Here is a 15683-nt window from a genome sequence, read left to right as displayed (position 1 = left end):
ATCTGGATCTGCTGTGTATTTATGGATTTGGCTTAGAAGGGGGTGAAGATGCCTCCCATTTGTTGTGGAAATGCCATCGTTGTGTTCTCCTCTGCTCCCAGTTAATCTCTGATGTTGGTCTGTTTGGAAATCACCCATTTTGTTTCTTTTACTCTATTTGAAGGTTGTCTGTTCATTGAAGACTCATAATTAAGTGCTGGGGTGTAACTGTTTGTATGTTTAACACTTTGTGGCCGCATGTCTGTTGTTCTTTGTCCTTCTGTTATGTTTTTTTTTTCCCCACCTGCTTCTAGTTGAGACAATCCAGAACAATCCCATCCTCCTCATGGAAAGTAGCCCTCTGGGTGCTCTCCAGCACCAGGACAGCTTCATGGAAACAAGTATCCCCGTTCCCGTACTGAATTGGCAAGATGTTTCCAATAAAAGTGCTGGTTGTGCTGAGTGTGTGTAATCTACACTTTTGTATTGTCTGTGGTGTTGGGTTCTTGGGGTCCTTTTTTGGAGATCACACTGTTGCCTCCTGGAGTTGAAACCTTCGTGCTGCGTCTCAGGCTGTGCCACACAAAATCACCACTGGGGATCACACCTGGCTCTGGGAGAACCACTCTGGAAAAGGGCTTGGGGTTACAAACTCTGTCCCGTTCTGGTGTTGGTGCTGGAGGGGAGCTGCTGCCATGCACGGCCTGGTTTGCTCCGTGCTGCTGGACAGAGCCTTTGGCAGAGACAGTCCCTGCTGGCCCTGCTCGTGTGGTGCTCACCAAGGGAGGATCCCTTGGGAAAGGGTGTCCTGCACTGTGCAGCTCCCCAGCAGCCACGAATCACCACAAGTCCAATTGATGTCCATGTCACAGCAGATTTTGTCCCTTTGGCTGTTTCCTGTTTGGACACTGCTGAGCACAGCACCGAGGCTTTCAGACCCCAGGGTGGCTCTGCGTGTTGGTTATTGAAATTAATTTCTTGTCTCCCGCCTTAAAAGCAAAGTTTGATGCGTTTGTTTTGCCTTATTTTCCATCATCAATGCTGCATGGCCTCATTTATTCTGATTGTGGCTGGTGCTACATCTGCAATTTTGATGAGATTTGCCTTTGTTTTGTTTTTTCTCTTCCCCGCGTGTCTCACTTGCCCATTCTCGTTCCTTTCTCAGTGTTTTGCATTGAGAGCTGGGTTCTGCTGCCCTGTTTGTCTTTAACAAGCTGACCCTCACTGTCCCTGAGCAGTTTGGGCTCTTATGTGGTCATACAGGATGGCAACATCGCTGAGTTTTCCCAGGGGTCTCTCCTCTGTCTCCTGGAGGCGCAGAGGATTTTTAGGTGTGCAGTTGCCGTGTTGCCTGTGCTGTGAGGTTTGTGGTAAAGCAGAGGGAGAGGATCTGGTACTATTAATTAACCACTTTGGAGGTCCCTGCTGAAATGCCATTTCCCTGGGAGCTGATACTGCCTGTGGTCAGGACAGAGCCTGTAGAAGCATCCCTTGCCCATGCCCAATTAGATGGTCTTTAAGGTTCCTTCCAACACAAACCATTCCAGGATTCTATGACTTTCTGCTTTTCACATTGTGAGTCAAGACCACAGTGTGTCCAAGCAGTTCTTGAAGTGAGTGTAGCAAGTGCTGAATCCCAGTTCAGCCACTGGACTGAAGGAGATTTCCAAAATCACCAGAACTTGTGACAGCAGAAATCTGTTCTTGGTGTCAGGGTAGTGACTGCAGAGTGCCCAGCACTGACCTCCAGTGTGAGCAGGGCCTGGCCTATGCTGAGCAGCTGCCTGGCTTTTCTGTGGTTTTTAATCTTTCTGGTTGTATTGATCTGTACATATTTTTTGATGGCTTTCAGTATTTCCTGCTTTGGTGCTCAGTCTCCAAATAGCACATACCAAAATCTGTCTTTCAGGTACCCCAAGGACTTACCTGATGGCTCAGGGCTGTTCCCTTATAGGAACATTGATAATTGAGTCCAAAAGTGAAAGATCACATCACCAAAAATGAGTATTAAAGATCCTTAGGTAGGCCAAAACAAAAAAAGTGGTTTGGCTTTCCATGTGCCCTCCCCTGGAAGTGCAGTTAGACCTTGGGCCATGGCATGGGTTGTGCCATGCTTTGCTGGGAGGGGGCTCAGGGCACTGCTCCAGCCAGGCTCCTCTTCCTCTCTCTGGTCCAGTGGCCCTGAGTCATCCCTGAGTCACAGGACAAAGTGCAGTAACCAAGGGCACCTCTGTCCTCCCCGAGTGACAGAGGAGCAGCTGATCTTGATAAAGGTCTTGCTGCTGCTGGACCTTCTGGCTTCACTCTGGGCTTGCCTGGAGAAGCTCCCTGTGGCTGTCAGGACCTGAGCTGTGGCTGGGGGTGCACCTCTGGGTGCAGGAGGCTTCCCATGGCTCCTGTCAGGAGCTCCTGGCTGCAGGTGCTGGGGTCTGTCTGTGCCAGCATGGCAGTGCCTGTGACATCCCACCCTGCTCACCACACTAACCAAGAAAGCCCCTTTGGTTTCAGAGCTGCTGCTCAAGAGACATGAAGCAGAGAATACACAAATTCAGGAAATGTGTTGTTAGCTTTGTGGGTTTTTTCTGCGAGTCAGGTCTCAGATTTTATTTGGAAGTTGCTGTCACTGCAGCTTTGGTGTGGAGGAAGCTTTTCTGAGTGGGTTGTAATGCATAAAACAGGTTTTTCTCCACATTTCCCACCCTGCCTTTTCCTGGCCTTCGTTTTTCTCAGAAACTGGCCTTTCTCAGGGACAGAGGGTGTGTGGCTTGGGGAAAGGGAGAAGCACAAGAGCACCTGAGTGGGCAGGAGCAGAGGAGCATTGCTGTCAGTGGCACCTTGTCCCCTGCAGAGCAGATCCCTTGTCCCCTGCCACCAACACAGGCAGTGCTGAACTGAACTGTTCAACAGTGCTGAAACACCTCAGGCTGTCACAGGAGTGGGAATTGTTCCTCTGGTGACACCAGGATGGGGCTGGAATAGCTGCTGAGGTTGGGTGCTTTTGCTGCAAACTCATTATATTCCAAAATCCCTGGTCAGCCCAGGGAAACAAGATTGGCTGAAAAAGAGCAGGCCCAAAAATCTCATTGTTTCTTCCTTAATTCACTTTCTGGGTTCTGAAAAAGGAGCTGAAGTTCAGGCAGAGCTAAGTGAAGATGGGCTGATGGAGTCAAGGCTGTGACCACCCCAGGCAGGCCACGCTGGGCCCAGCCTTTTCTCCTGGAGCACTCTTGAACTGATCTTCCTAATTCAAGCCACAGGTGCTTTAGGATAAAGCAGAGGAAGAAGTTCAGGTTTCTCTGGTGGTGAAACCTGAATCTGGCATTTTTCCTGACACAGACAAAGCCAAGCCTCTCCTTGCATCTGAGGAGGTTCGGGGAAGGTGTTGATCATCACCTGTGCTGGGGCACCCCTTTGGTGACACAAGAGCAGGGCACAGGAGCATCTCATAGGCAAGAGAATGCAGAGGGACGGGTGATCAGAGAAGGGAGGGTTGTTCCAGGTCTCCCAGGAAAGGGAATGAGACCCTTCACCCTTGAGGCCTTTGTGGGGTTCAGTACAGCTCCTGTTTTCCACTCGGATTGCCTCTTCTTGCTCATGTTGGTGTTTTGTGCAGTCAGAAAACAGCACAGGCCTTGTGGGACCCGTTGGGTTGGGATCCTGGTCACAGCCTTGACAGCCAGCAGCCCAAGGCAAGGTGGAAAGAAGGGGAAAGTGCTGAGAAAGTGATGCTGCTGAGGGCCTTTCAGGCACAACGTGGGCTGTGTGTGCAGCTCATCATCAGGTCAGGCTCCCGCTAAGGCTCAGATCTCACAGTCCACAAAGCTTTTACACAGAGCAGCTTGTGGCCTGATTTTCCCTGCAGAGAACAGAACTCTTTTACTGACACTTAGCCACACATTTTCTGCTTCATACGTTCCCTCTCCCTGGCTGCAGCAGGATTTGTGTGGGCACAGACGCTGCTGCTGCGAACTGAGGGATTGGAGGGAGAAAATCAGTAGCCTCAAGCAAAAAAAGATTGATATTAAAATAAACCAATTGCTAAAACAACACCCCGTGTCAGCCGTGTGCCAGGATTAAATCCAGGGATAACTAAACAGGCTGGAATAGGTGGAGGGTGTTGATGTGTGGGAGTAATGTGCTCACATTCCTTGTGATATCTCCTGCCTGATACCTGGGAATAAATTCAGGTGCTGCTCCTCAAGTGCAGCAGAGATGGGCAACCTCAAACCCCTAATGAATTGCTTTGCTTTTGCATGTTAGTGCCACGCTGGTGCTGCCTGCTGTGAGCACCTGGTGTTGGCATTACAAACCCCTGCCCTGCAGGAGCTTGGGCTATCCCATTTAACTGGGCCTCACAGCACCCACAGAGGGGTGGGTGCTCTCAGCTCTGTTCAGAGACAAAACTGAAATGCAGAGATTTTAACGTGGCTTTCAGCATCTCTTGTTTTGCCACTCCTGAGTGTTTGAGGTCCTTTTCCCTCTCATCTGTGTGTAAGGTCCATGTGGCATATGGTCCATGTACTGAGGGGTTCGGCCTAACTTGGTAAACCTCAGGTTGGGATTTAAAAATCCAGACCTGCGTGTTGTACCAAAAAAGCTCTGTTTTCTTAGAGCCCGAGTGCTCCCTGATCTGCTGCCTCTGATGGGAGATACAAGTGCTCAGCACCAGACTCCCTTCACTTGCCCTTTCTCCAGATTTATGAGTGTTGGCTGTGTCCTTCAGCAGTAAAATACAAGTCCAAATTTAGTCCCTGCCAGGCATGAAGATGTTTTCTTGATTTTTGCTTTTTAATAATGCTTCTGTCTTGGAGAGATTCATTTAAATTTAAATATCTCAAGAAAACAAATACCTCTTTGTAAGGTTTTTTTTGTTGTTTTTCTTACCTTGGTTATCTTGTCTTGATGTGAATGTATAAAATTGTGTATATTCACATCTGTATGTATGACACATGCTTGTTATTGCTGCTTGAACAAGTCTGCCTGGGTTTTTCTTTGGATCTGGTTTTTGAGCTACTTACTTTGCTTCTCTCAATCAAAGGCTGCTCCTCCAGCCACATGTCTCTGCCTGCTGTGCTATTTGCTTTCTTTTCTAACCAGAGCTCCAATGAAATGTGGGGTGTTTCTGTTTCATTCCAATCATCTCTGAAAGGTTTTTGCACCTACCAGCTTTGTTTGCCTCCTTCCTCCCCCCCGAGTTCATCTTGCCCAGCCTCTGTCTGTTGGTCTAATATTTTGATTTCCCTGTTTCAACTTTGTAGCAGATGTTGTTCAGTCTCATGGTGCCGTCTTCATGGAAAACGCGTCCCTGTCCACCCCCATTTCAGCCCCTCAGTTCAGGGGCTTCCGGAGAGCCAGTGAGATCAGCATTGCCAGCCAGGTCTCAGGAATGGCAGACAGTTACACTGCTTCCAACATAGCCAACAGTAAGTGTTGCACCCCTCCGAGGCTCTGCTCTGCTCCGGGCTGAGCAGCTTCTGTCCGTCCGTCTGTCCGGGGGGTGCTTCCCGTTCATGACCAAAAGCTCGGAATTATCCTGGTTCTGCCACACTCAGTGCCCTGTGTTAGCACATCCCCTGCAAGAACAGGGGGTGTGTGTGATGACCACGGCTGTGTTATGCATGTTGGACCTTGCTGGTGATGAACTGTTAAGGAGAAGATAATAACTGTGGCTCTGAGCACCGTTTGGCTGCTGTGTGTGTGAGGGTTAATCCAGAGGGATGTGTCTGTGCTGCCATGGTAAGTCGTGCAGAACTGCTTGGGATCAGCACTTGAGACCAGATGGGTAATGCAGGATGTGGCTTGATGCAGATCCCTCAAATGTGGCCCACAAAAGCAGGGATGAGTAAGCCCCTCTGTAACGCTGAAAGGCAAGGACAGGTTGGTTCAGAACAGAACATTTATTAATTTGCATTAAAGATTCAGCTCTCCTGCAGCCTGCAGGGCAGCTTCCAGTCACTTATGACCCATTTCCCAGAGCTGAATGAGGAGTAAAAGGGATTTTTTATTTATTATTTTTCCCCAAGACATGTACAACTTCCTAACTAATGCAGTAGAGAAGAACAGACTTTGTTAAGTGGAGAAGAACAGACTTTGTTAATGGCTCAGCCCCTTCTTTGTTTCAGCTCAGGTATGAGATCAACACTGTGTCCTCAGGGACCTCTGGTAACTCAGACCAAAAGAAGGCTGAAAACCCAAAAAAAATCCACAAAAAAAACCAAACCAAAAACTAAAAACCATGCATGTGAGGAAATTTTCAGCCCAAACTCTATTCACAGAAGGTCTCAAAAATTTATAGATACGTTCCTGGCACGAGTTGTGAATTACTCACTCCATCATTAATTGCTAAGGTTAATAATGCTCCCGGAGGCAGGTATGAGCTGTTGAAGGTCTGTGGGCGCTGCTCAGGGGCTGCTGTAACCTCCTGCCCTGTTTGAGGCAACACTCAGCAGCAGAACCAAAATACCTTCTCTGACAAACGAGGCTTTCCTGCTCTAAGTGTGTCCAAGAGCCGACGCCGCGCTCCCCACGTGCGTCCTTCTACTTGTCCTGACATCCTGCCAAGCACTGCTAAATAGGAATCTGCTGGGGAAGCAGCTCCTGGGGGAGAAGGTGTTTATTTTGTGCTGCTTTCCCACCCACGGGGAGCTGCTGGGCTGGCACACAGTGGTGGTTCTTGGGGAGGTGTTTGTGCCAGGGTGATGCCCCGAGGCTGGCGTGTCCCATGGAGAGATCTTGTCCCAAGCTGCAGCAGGGTTGGGTCACACAACACTCACCTCTGCTTTCCCCATGCTCTCCCCCTTGTGCAGCTTCTGCTTTGTGTAATTTATTCCTCCACACGGCCATCAAAGCTGTTCCTGAGATCAGGGAGGAAGAGTTTTCCTTTGACTCGGAGTGTCCCCCGAGCTCTGGCTCTGCCTTTGCTGCTCTTGCTCTCAGCCTCGTTGGTGTGCTGGCAACGTGGAGCCGTGGCACTGAGGGCTGGATGTGATCTGTGCTTATCCCCAGGGAGAGCTGGAGGGGCACTGCAAAACCACAGCTCCCTCCCAGGAGCCTCCCTAGGGGTGCAGCTCCCCTGGTGCCGTGAGTTTGTGGAGGATGAAATCAGTGTGTGCCATAGTAATAAGTGATTTCTGCTTTTTTTTTTTTTTATTTTTCCTTTTAGAAACCAAACACCACTTTTATCATTGTAGGGGGTTTAGCCTTCTGTCCCAACTTGCCCTCCCTCACAAATCCCCTACCCAAACCTCATTCAGGAGGAGTAGGCAGCATAAACACGAAATGCCTGCCAAGGGAAGGAAGCTCAAAGGGCCACGGAGCCGGGCTGCAGGCTGTGCTCTTCGGATACCAGACCTGGACATCAAGACAGGTATTCTGGAGAGATCCACTCCTGTCAGCCTCCTCTCTCATTTGGTAGTCACAGAACTTCACAACAAATCTCTGCGCTTCACTGAGGCACTTGCAGTTTCTGATTGCATCTTAACAAGTATTTCTGTCACTTTGTCCTGAAGATCCATCATAACACCGCTAACAACTTGGCAGGAGCAGGAATTCTTCTGGGCAGAGCTGAGGGGACAACGCTTCTGCCTCCACCGCTGTCTTTTGAGCATGGAAGAGTCAATCCTGTCTGCTCCCTGTAAAGAATCTGAAATTACCCAAGCTGGGGACTTGCATGAGCAATGAAAGTTGGGACATGACCAGGAGCTGTCAGTTTGGAAGGCAGGGAATCAGAAGTGGCTGCGAGGAGGTGCCTGTGAGCTCTGGAAAAGCCATGTTGATCTGTCAAACCTTGCTCCTCCTTCCCATGGCTCTTCAGAAAAGTGGGGACTATCAGGGTGAGGGTGGCCTGGCACCTGGCACAGCCAGGGCTGGGCCATGGGATGTGCTGAATCCATGTCCCTCTGCATTTGCTGTGGTGGGAGCTCTGTGCAGGTCTGTGGAAGGAGCTGCTGGATCCATCTTTTCAGTTCAGCATCTGTGCTCATCCCCAGCCAGATTTCCCTTTGCAGAGGGGTGTGTTGGATTGTACCTTAAACCTGGCAGCTTTCCTGGAAATCCTTAAAAAGGGAACATTGTCACAGAGACAAACCAAGCTTGAGGAAGCCCTTGTCAAAGCCCCAGCTTGCATCCTGCATGCAAACACAAACAAAATTCTTCTGCTGCTCTCTTGATCTCCATCTTTTCTTTCCTTGGCTGCTTTTCTGGGCTGGAGTGCACAGGCACTGAGGACTCTTTGCTGCTGGGAAAGCAGCTCATGGCTTTGGGGTCTGAGGCTTTGGACTGAGACGTGCTAATTTCCAGGGATTGGGGCAGGACGTGTGTGTGGGCAGAGCTCAGGGCAGTTGAGGTGTGCGGGTGTCCCGGGGTGAAGGGTGCCTGTCAGACACCTGCCTGTGAGTTGTTGGCTCCCTGAGGGAGAAACTTGTCTGTTTTGTTTGTATCCCTGCCCCCCACTAAATCCCAGTGTATTTTTCAGTCCCCCTTGCAATGAAGTCCCAATAGTGCCAGGTACTTGTCTTGTTGTCCACCACAGAGGCTGTGCCCCTGGGAAGGCTGGGCTGCAGTCTCTGTTGCCTGTACCATGGTAGCCCAGGAGGGCAATGAGGATTTGTTGGGGACTGCCAGTCCCATCACCACGTGCCATATTCCCTGCCTTGTGGTGCCTTCTAGCATCCTGTGGATTCCCAGTATTCAGTCCTCTTTAGTGTGGCCAATACCTGGATGCAATTCCCTGGTGAAAGCTAAAGGAGTTGGAAGCAGGGCCGGAGAAGGGCAGAGCACACCCACCCTTCCTTCCTCCCACAGCTCCAGGGAGATGCACAGGAGCCTTGAGCCCCTTCCCTGGGGTCTGGACTAACAGGCAATTAACCCACCCTGCAGTGCCTTCCTCTTTGCCTAAACAAGGGAGAGCTCACTGCTGGTGGTGTGTTCCTCCCTTGGTGTGAGCAAACACCGAGCCTGGGGTCACCTGTTCCCCCCGAGCAGCAGGAGCAGCCAGGGAGCAGCCTCCTGGCAAACCTGGAGCGAGGAGCCAGAGCCCTGAAATCCCCTCTGTGAACCCTTTTGTCTGAAGGAGTGTTTTGTTTCTGTAGTTGCTGCCAAGTGGTGGGGAACCAAGCGGATCGACTACGCCCTGTACTGCCCCGATGCCCTCACGGCTTTCCCGACCGTGGCTCTGCCTCACCTCTTCCACGCCAGCTACTGGGAGTCCACGGACGTTGTGTCCTTCCTGCTCAGACAGGTACAGTCATCCCCTCTCCCTCATCATCCTTGGGCTGAAAAATGCTTAGGGCTCTTTGTTTTTAACAGTGCGCCTTACGTAAGACTTGTGGATGCATAGAGGTGAAAAAATACTCTTTGCCCCTGCAGATCCATTTTCTTCTCATTTTTTTTTTCCTCACCTGTGGTGTTGGTGATGCTGCACACATACAGACTTCATGGCTATGCTGTCACACCTGCTTGGTTTGGGGCTGTTTGGTTTTTGGGCTCTTGCCATCAGAGCAGGTTTCAGTTGGGCACACTGGAGACCCATGGAGAGAGCCCAGGGCAGTTTCCTATCACATCCACAGTGGCAAAGGTCAGTGGCACTTGTTTCTTGAAGTGATCTGCATGCCAGGTCAGATCTCAAGTCTGAAACTGAAACTTCTCAAAGGACAAATAAAACCTGCACCAGATACAATAAAACCAAAGGGGAAGTTTTGTATGAATTCAGCATGAATTGATAGGCAGAATGCAGTTCTCCATTTTGCCTTTCTAAGTTACTGTTGTCTCCTCTAGGAACTCACTGGGATTTAGTTCTCATTCCTGCAGCACAAAGCAGTTCTAGAGCCAGGAGAATGGGGATAGCTGGTGTCTGGAGTCTGACACATCAGATTTTATCAACCTGTATTTGGCCTAAAATTTAAATTTACTGTCTAAAACATGTTTTTTCCCTAAAAGAAATATTTTCCCTTCAGTTCCTTGGGGATGAGGGGGAGTTATTTGCCTTAAAAAATATGAACTTCCCAGGGAATGACACTTGGAGCACGGAGCTGGAAAAAAAACAAAACTGAAAGGAACTCTGTGGTTTGTGTTGCCCACTTCAGCACCGGGTTTGCTTTGCATTAGCTCAGCTGTTAAATCCTCCCTGTTCTCCTCCAGCCCCCTCTGCTGCAGCTCTCAGTTATTTATGATTCTGTTGGCAAACTTTCTTTCAGTGTTATCTTCCAAATAGTGTGAGAACCATGAACAGCAGCGGTGGCAGCTGAGCAGTGCTGATAAGGCAGTGAGCCCCTTCTCTTCCAGGCTGTGGCCAGGCTCTGCCTGCACACTCCTGCCTGGATGGTCCCACATCCAGCCCAGCCTAACAGGGCAGGAAGGAAGAGAGAACTCCTATTGTGCATGAGGGGGAACAGTCATGACAGTCTCATACACAAAATCTTCCACTTAGGAAACAGCCAATTACTCAGATTCAGCCCAAACCTGGGTCTGCAGCACTGTGTGGTGTTTCAAACCTTGTGGCTTGAGTACCTGCAGGTACCTCTCCATCCATTCTAACCTGCTGGTGGCTGCCTGGGTAGTCTGGCACCCCTTGCCCAGTGCCTGTCTCTATTCACTCCTCTTTGTCTTGAGACCAGGGTTTTTCTCATCTTTTGTCTTCTCGCTGTCCTTCGCCAGCACCACAGAACTGCTTCCCCTAATAAGGACTTGTTTCTAATGGCCTTTGAAAGTCATCTCTGGACAAAATGTAAAAAGAAGCTGTTGAATAGTTTTAGTCTCCAAAGATTAAATCTTGTTAAAACAAGCCCAGATAGGATTCAAAATACATTCCTGATTTAAATATTTTTCAGTAAAATTTGTTATTTTGTTTACATTGGATTTCCATGAGCTCCTGCCCCAGCAAGCTCTTCCTCCCTGGGGTCCTTTTTCCATTTCCCTGGATGAAAACCAGCTTCAGCTCTGCAAAGAGAGGTGACCCATGTCAGCCAAGCTCAGCTGGAGAGCTGCTGACCTTACAGAACATGTTCAGGACCTTGTAAAAGAGCCCACATTTAGGAGGCTTCTTAATTTTTTGGTCACTAAGGACTACTGGCAATTTTGGAGTTCTATGTGCAGGGTCACCTCCCAGTCCTGCAGAGTCTTTGAGCTGTCCCCCAGCCTTTGGGTGTTATTCTCCCATTCTAGAAGTTAAGAGCAACCTAGGTAGGAGTTAACCCTCCTCTCTGCATGTTCCTGCCTCCCATCTCCATCCATGCCCTGGTGACAGGCAGGAATTGCCCCACAGAACTGGTTGGCAGTGTCCCACCAGCACAGAGTCCTGGAGTTCTGTCAGCCAGGATGGACAGACAGCCTGGGCTCTGCCTCACATGCAGCCAAGCCAGACCCCTGTGTGCCTCCACAGGGGTCAGGTCAGTGAGAGGAGCAGAAGCCACGGGACAAGAGTTGGGAATTTCAGTAGGAATTAGAAATGAGCTGAAGGAACTGTCGGCATGCAGCCAGTCAGAGCAGCTGGTGCTGGATCTGCTGTGCAGTGGGGAGGACTCCTGTGCCCCTGCAGACCGTGGGAAGGGACTAAAGGATCCCTGGAGGAAGGGCAGGTATCTCAGTGCACAGCTCATCCTGCTGTGTTTGAGTCAGTTTTGTACCTCCTGACAATCCAAAAAGCCTCCATCCCAGCCAGGATGAAGTCAGCACTGGCCACAGGCTTTGCCAGTGCAGAAAAGGCCACTTGTCCTGTCCAGCCTGCAAGCTGCCAAGCCAAACACCCAGCAGCAAACTCAGGGGCCTCTCTCCAGGCACTGCCCTTCCTCACTGCAGGCTCAGGAGATGCAGAACAGCCAGGCAGGAGGAGAGGGCTGATGCCTTGGGGGGATCTGTCCTCCTGCAGGTGATGAGACACGAGAACTCGAGTGTTCTGGAGCTGGATGGGAAGGAGGTGTCTGTCTTCACCCCCTCCAAGCCCCGGGAGAAGTGGCTCCGCAAGAGGACGAACGTGAAGCTCCGGGTAAGGGGGATTGTGGGGCTGCACAAGCTGCTCTGATTTGGGCTGCACAAGCTGTTCTGAGGGCGTGGCACAGACAGGGGGTTGTGTTGCATTGCTGGGCTGTTTTAATGGTTATATCCTACCTGGGTGCCTGTAAAAGATGTGTGTCAGCAAGGTCTCCTCTTAGCTTGAGTCTGTTAAACACAGGAAGCGTTGGCTGTGGGTCAGGGAACGAGTCAGAATGGAACATCTTTCAAGGTCCAATAATACCAGTTCTCAGCTCAGTAAATGCCCTTTGCTCCCAGTAAAGTTTCCAGATTTTGAGAGGGCAATTCTGTGCTAGAACTAAAACAATATCAGCAGATTTCTCTGGCTGTTTGTATTTCCTCTTAACTCCAGAGTGATAGAGTTAATAGAGAGTATCAGAATTGCACATACAGCCTGCCATGGAAATTGGCTCTTCAGCACTCCAATGCACCTATCAGTTCAGGGCACAGAGCCTCACCTCTGCCACAGGTCAAATTCTTTCCCAGAGCTGAGGGTGGAGTGGAGGGGGGAATGGCACAGAGAAACCCATGCTCCAATTTGTCCAGTTATATTTGGCATTTCCCTGTGAGGTTATCCCTTGCTGCAAACTGTTTATTTTCTTTTCCTTCTCCTCCCCTCTTGCCTCGTGCAGAACGTCACAGCCAACCACAGGATCAACGACACCATTGCTAACGAGGATGGGCCCCAGACCTTAACTGGGAGGTTCATGTATGGTCCATTAGACATGGTCACCCTCACAGGAGAGAAGGTACCGTGTCTGCTGGGGGGTTGTCACCATGTGGTGACAGCTGTGGGACAGAGGTAGAGCTGGTCAGTGCTCCCTCAGTCCCTGCTGGGGTTTGCTGGCCAGGTTCTCCTGCTCAGACTTGTGGGTGCCTCCCAGCAGGAGCAGCATTTGTCATCTCTGATGTTTGGGTGCTGCCCAGCTCAGGGCAGGGCCAGCCCTGCTGCCACCCAGAGGGGCTCGGGTGGGATGTCCCTGTGCCTGTCCTGCTGGGGGTGACACAGCCTCGCTGTCCCCAGGTGGACATCCACATCATGACCCAGCCACCATCAGGGGAGTGGGTGTACTTTGACACGGAGATCAGCAACAGCAGTGGCAGGATTTCCTACGTGATCCCCGAGGAGCGGCGCCTGGGCATCGGCGTCTACCCCGTCAAGATGGTGGTCAGGTGAGGGGCCTGGGGCTTGCAGGAGGAGCAGAGGAATTGGATGGCTCTAGAGCATGGTCCCTCCTGTTGCTGGGTGGGTTCAGAGCCTGGTTTGCCAGCAACAGAGGCAAAGCCATTTGAACTCTGCAGCTGTAAGGGGAAAATGCACGTTTTATTCTGGCTCCTGCATCACCACCAGCACGGGAATTGAGCTCCTGCTGCAGGAGCAGGTCTTCTGCACCACAGGGCCTCGTGGCCATCTGCAAAACTGCACGACTGAGCATATTTTAAAGAACATAAACTTGTCCTTGAGGGACAGGACTTTGTGATGATTCACAGCCCAGGGGCTCCAGCTCAGCTCCACTGCTGGTGTTGGGCTTTGGGAGGAGGAGGAGGGGAACATCTTCTTGGTGGTGAGCCCAGCAATATTTTTCTGGGGGTAACTTTCGAGTCTCTGCTGCCAAGGAGTGCTAGCCCATCCCCACTTGAACACAGAGACCCTCACACAGTGCCTGTTCCTGCTCTAACCGAGGGTGGCATCACTGTTGGAGCCTTTGGGTCAGATGTGGGAGCTGCTATGGGCTCGTGGTGCTCCACAGGTCCTGGTGATGCCTTCTGCACATTTTGATGCCTCTAAACACCTGCATCCTTTCCCTCAGGGGTGACCACACGTTTGCTGACAGCTACATCACGGTGCTGCCCAAGGGGACAGAGTTTGTGGTGTTCAGCATCGACGGCTCCTTCGCAGCCAGCGTCTCCATCATGGGCAGCGACCCCAAGGTCCGCGCCGGGGCCGTGGACGTTGTAAGGTCAGGGCAGGGCCTGGGGCAGTGATCTGACACCGGCCGTGCTCTGCAATCCATTGACTCGTGCCTTTCCTTCCAGGCACTGGCAAGACCTCGGCTACCTCATTATCTATGTCACGGGCCGCCCTGACATGCAGAAGCAGAGGGTGGTGGCGTGGTTAGCACAGCACAACTTCCCCCACGGGATCGTGTCCTTCTGCGACGGGCTGGTCCACGACCCGCTGCGGCACAAGGCCAACTTCCTGAAATCCCTCATCACCGACGTAAGCCTGCCTCTGCTGAAACGGGATCGTGGCTCGGGTTTAGATTGCTCCTCGTCCAGCCACCGCTGTCAGCACCAGTCTCTTGGCAGCAATGTGACCTGCAGTGGAAGATTAATCTCTTCATTTTATTTTCATTCCCTTATTGCTCTACAAAAGTGTCTGTGCTGTTAAATTGTGTTGCCTCTGCTCTGCGCTGCTCCGTTTCATCACTGCTCCTCAAACCCCTCATGGAACAGAGGCAGAGCCTCCCTTCCCCCCATGCATGCACTTTTTTCACCTCCTTGGTGGCTTTTTGGCTGCCTGTGGTGGAGGCAGCAGGACTGAGAGGGGATGGAGCTGCTAAGTTTTTTGTGTCTGCCAGGTGAAGGAACTGCCAGTGTCCCAAGCACTTGCTCTGCCTTGATTAGCAGGAAAAGCCTGTCCTTAATTTTCTTAGGCTCCCTTTTTGGCATGAGTGTCAGTGGAGGGAGAAGCTGGCCCTCAGTTGCTCTCTTGTCCTCCACAAGTTTGGGACCAGGGTCAGAAATTCTTTTTCTATCTCCCTGACTTGTGGTTCTGGGCTCAAAGCTGTGTGGTGGCACCAATGCCCACACCTCCCCTGCCAGCCCCTGCTCCAGCCCACCACAGAAGGGGTTGTCCAGGAGCTGCTCTCTGCTTGGAGTAGAGGCAAAGGTGTCCCTGAAAAGCAGCAGGTTTTGCTGCCTGTCCCTTCTCCCTCTGCCCAGCAGGTAACAGCAGCTTGGCTGTGGAAGGGAACATTCCTGGCTGATTCCTGCACAGGTTTGCAGCTCCTCTCCCCCAGTGACAGCAGGGAAGTGTGCAGCATCCTTGCCCCCTGCAGACCTCAAGGGAAGGCTGTGGATCAGCAAGTGGAGATCTGCTCTTGTATCGCTGTCGCTCCTCTTGTCACGGCCTGTAAACATCCCCAGCTCTGTTAATTAGCACTTCCCTGGGTGGTCCATTATCCAGCTGGGAACTTGCATTAGTTCCAGTGACCTGAGATTCCCACAAATGCTCTTGGAAAAGCCAAATCCCAGCCTGCTGAGCAGCGCGGGGTGCCTGTGTGTTGTGACCCTGTGCTGCTTTCTGTCCCCCCAGCTGCACATGAGGATCCACGCCGCGTACGGATCCACCAAGGACATCTCCGTGTACAGCTCCATCAGCCTCCCGCCCACGCACATCTACATCGTCGGCCGACCCACCAAGAAGCTGCAGAGCCAGTGTCAGGTAGGAGCCAACCCAGCTGAGCCCTGGAGGTGCTGCCAAGGGCCTCCCATGGGAGGGAGGTGGGAATTTGGTCATCACAAGTCTGCTGACTGAGCTAGTGTCGGCCGACAGGGAACTGTCCCGGGGAGCAGGGCCACAAAATGGGTCTGAGCAGTTCCATGGGTGGTGAACCCAGCAGAGTGACCCTCTGTGGCTGCCAGTGGCTCTCGGGGAAACGTGTCCCACCCCTCTAACGCCTGCCCTCACCCCG

The 15683-nt window shown here is 51.4% G+C and overlaps 1 protein-coding gene across 13 annotated transcripts in view; it reads left to right on the top strand.

The window, feature by feature from the left end:
* The window catches only part of PITPNM2 (phosphatidylinositol transfer protein membrane associated 2), a 124624-nt gene that overhangs the window by 104772 nt on the left and 4169 nt on the right, over positions 1-15683 (top strand). For 8 of the 13 annotated variants that reach the window (XM_064392088.1, XM_064392081.1, XM_064392087.1 and 5 more), the window contains 9 exons: positions 294-443; positions 5238-5402; positions 9069-9217; positions 11843-11959; positions 12618-12734; positions 13010-13158; positions 13797-13946; positions 14023-14206; positions 15305-15433. In XM_064392088.1, the coding sequence (XP_064248158.1) occupies positions 294-443; positions 5238-5402; positions 9069-9217; positions 11843-11959; positions 12618-12734; positions 13010-13158; positions 13797-13946; positions 14023-14206; positions 15305-15433 (1310 nt within the window). Of the gene's footprint in view, positions 1-293; positions 444-5237; positions 5403-7141; positions 9026-9068; positions 9218-11842; positions 11960-12617; positions 12735-13009; positions 13159-13796; positions 13947-14022; positions 14207-15304; positions 15434-15683 lie in introns of those variants that run through there. The other 5 variants (XM_064392094.1, XM_064392090.1, XM_064392091.1 and 2 more) reach the window with 5 other exon arrangements.

Source organism: Passer domesticus, chromosome 17 (genome assembly GCF_036417665.1).
Source record: "Passer domesticus isolate bPasDom1 chromosome 17, bPasDom1.hap1, whole genome shotgun sequence".
NCBI classification, from domain to species: domain Eukaryota; kingdom Metazoa; phylum Chordata; class Aves; order Passeriformes; family Passeridae; genus Passer; species Passer domesticus.
This window is presented reverse-complemented; position numbering and strand designations above follow the sequence as displayed.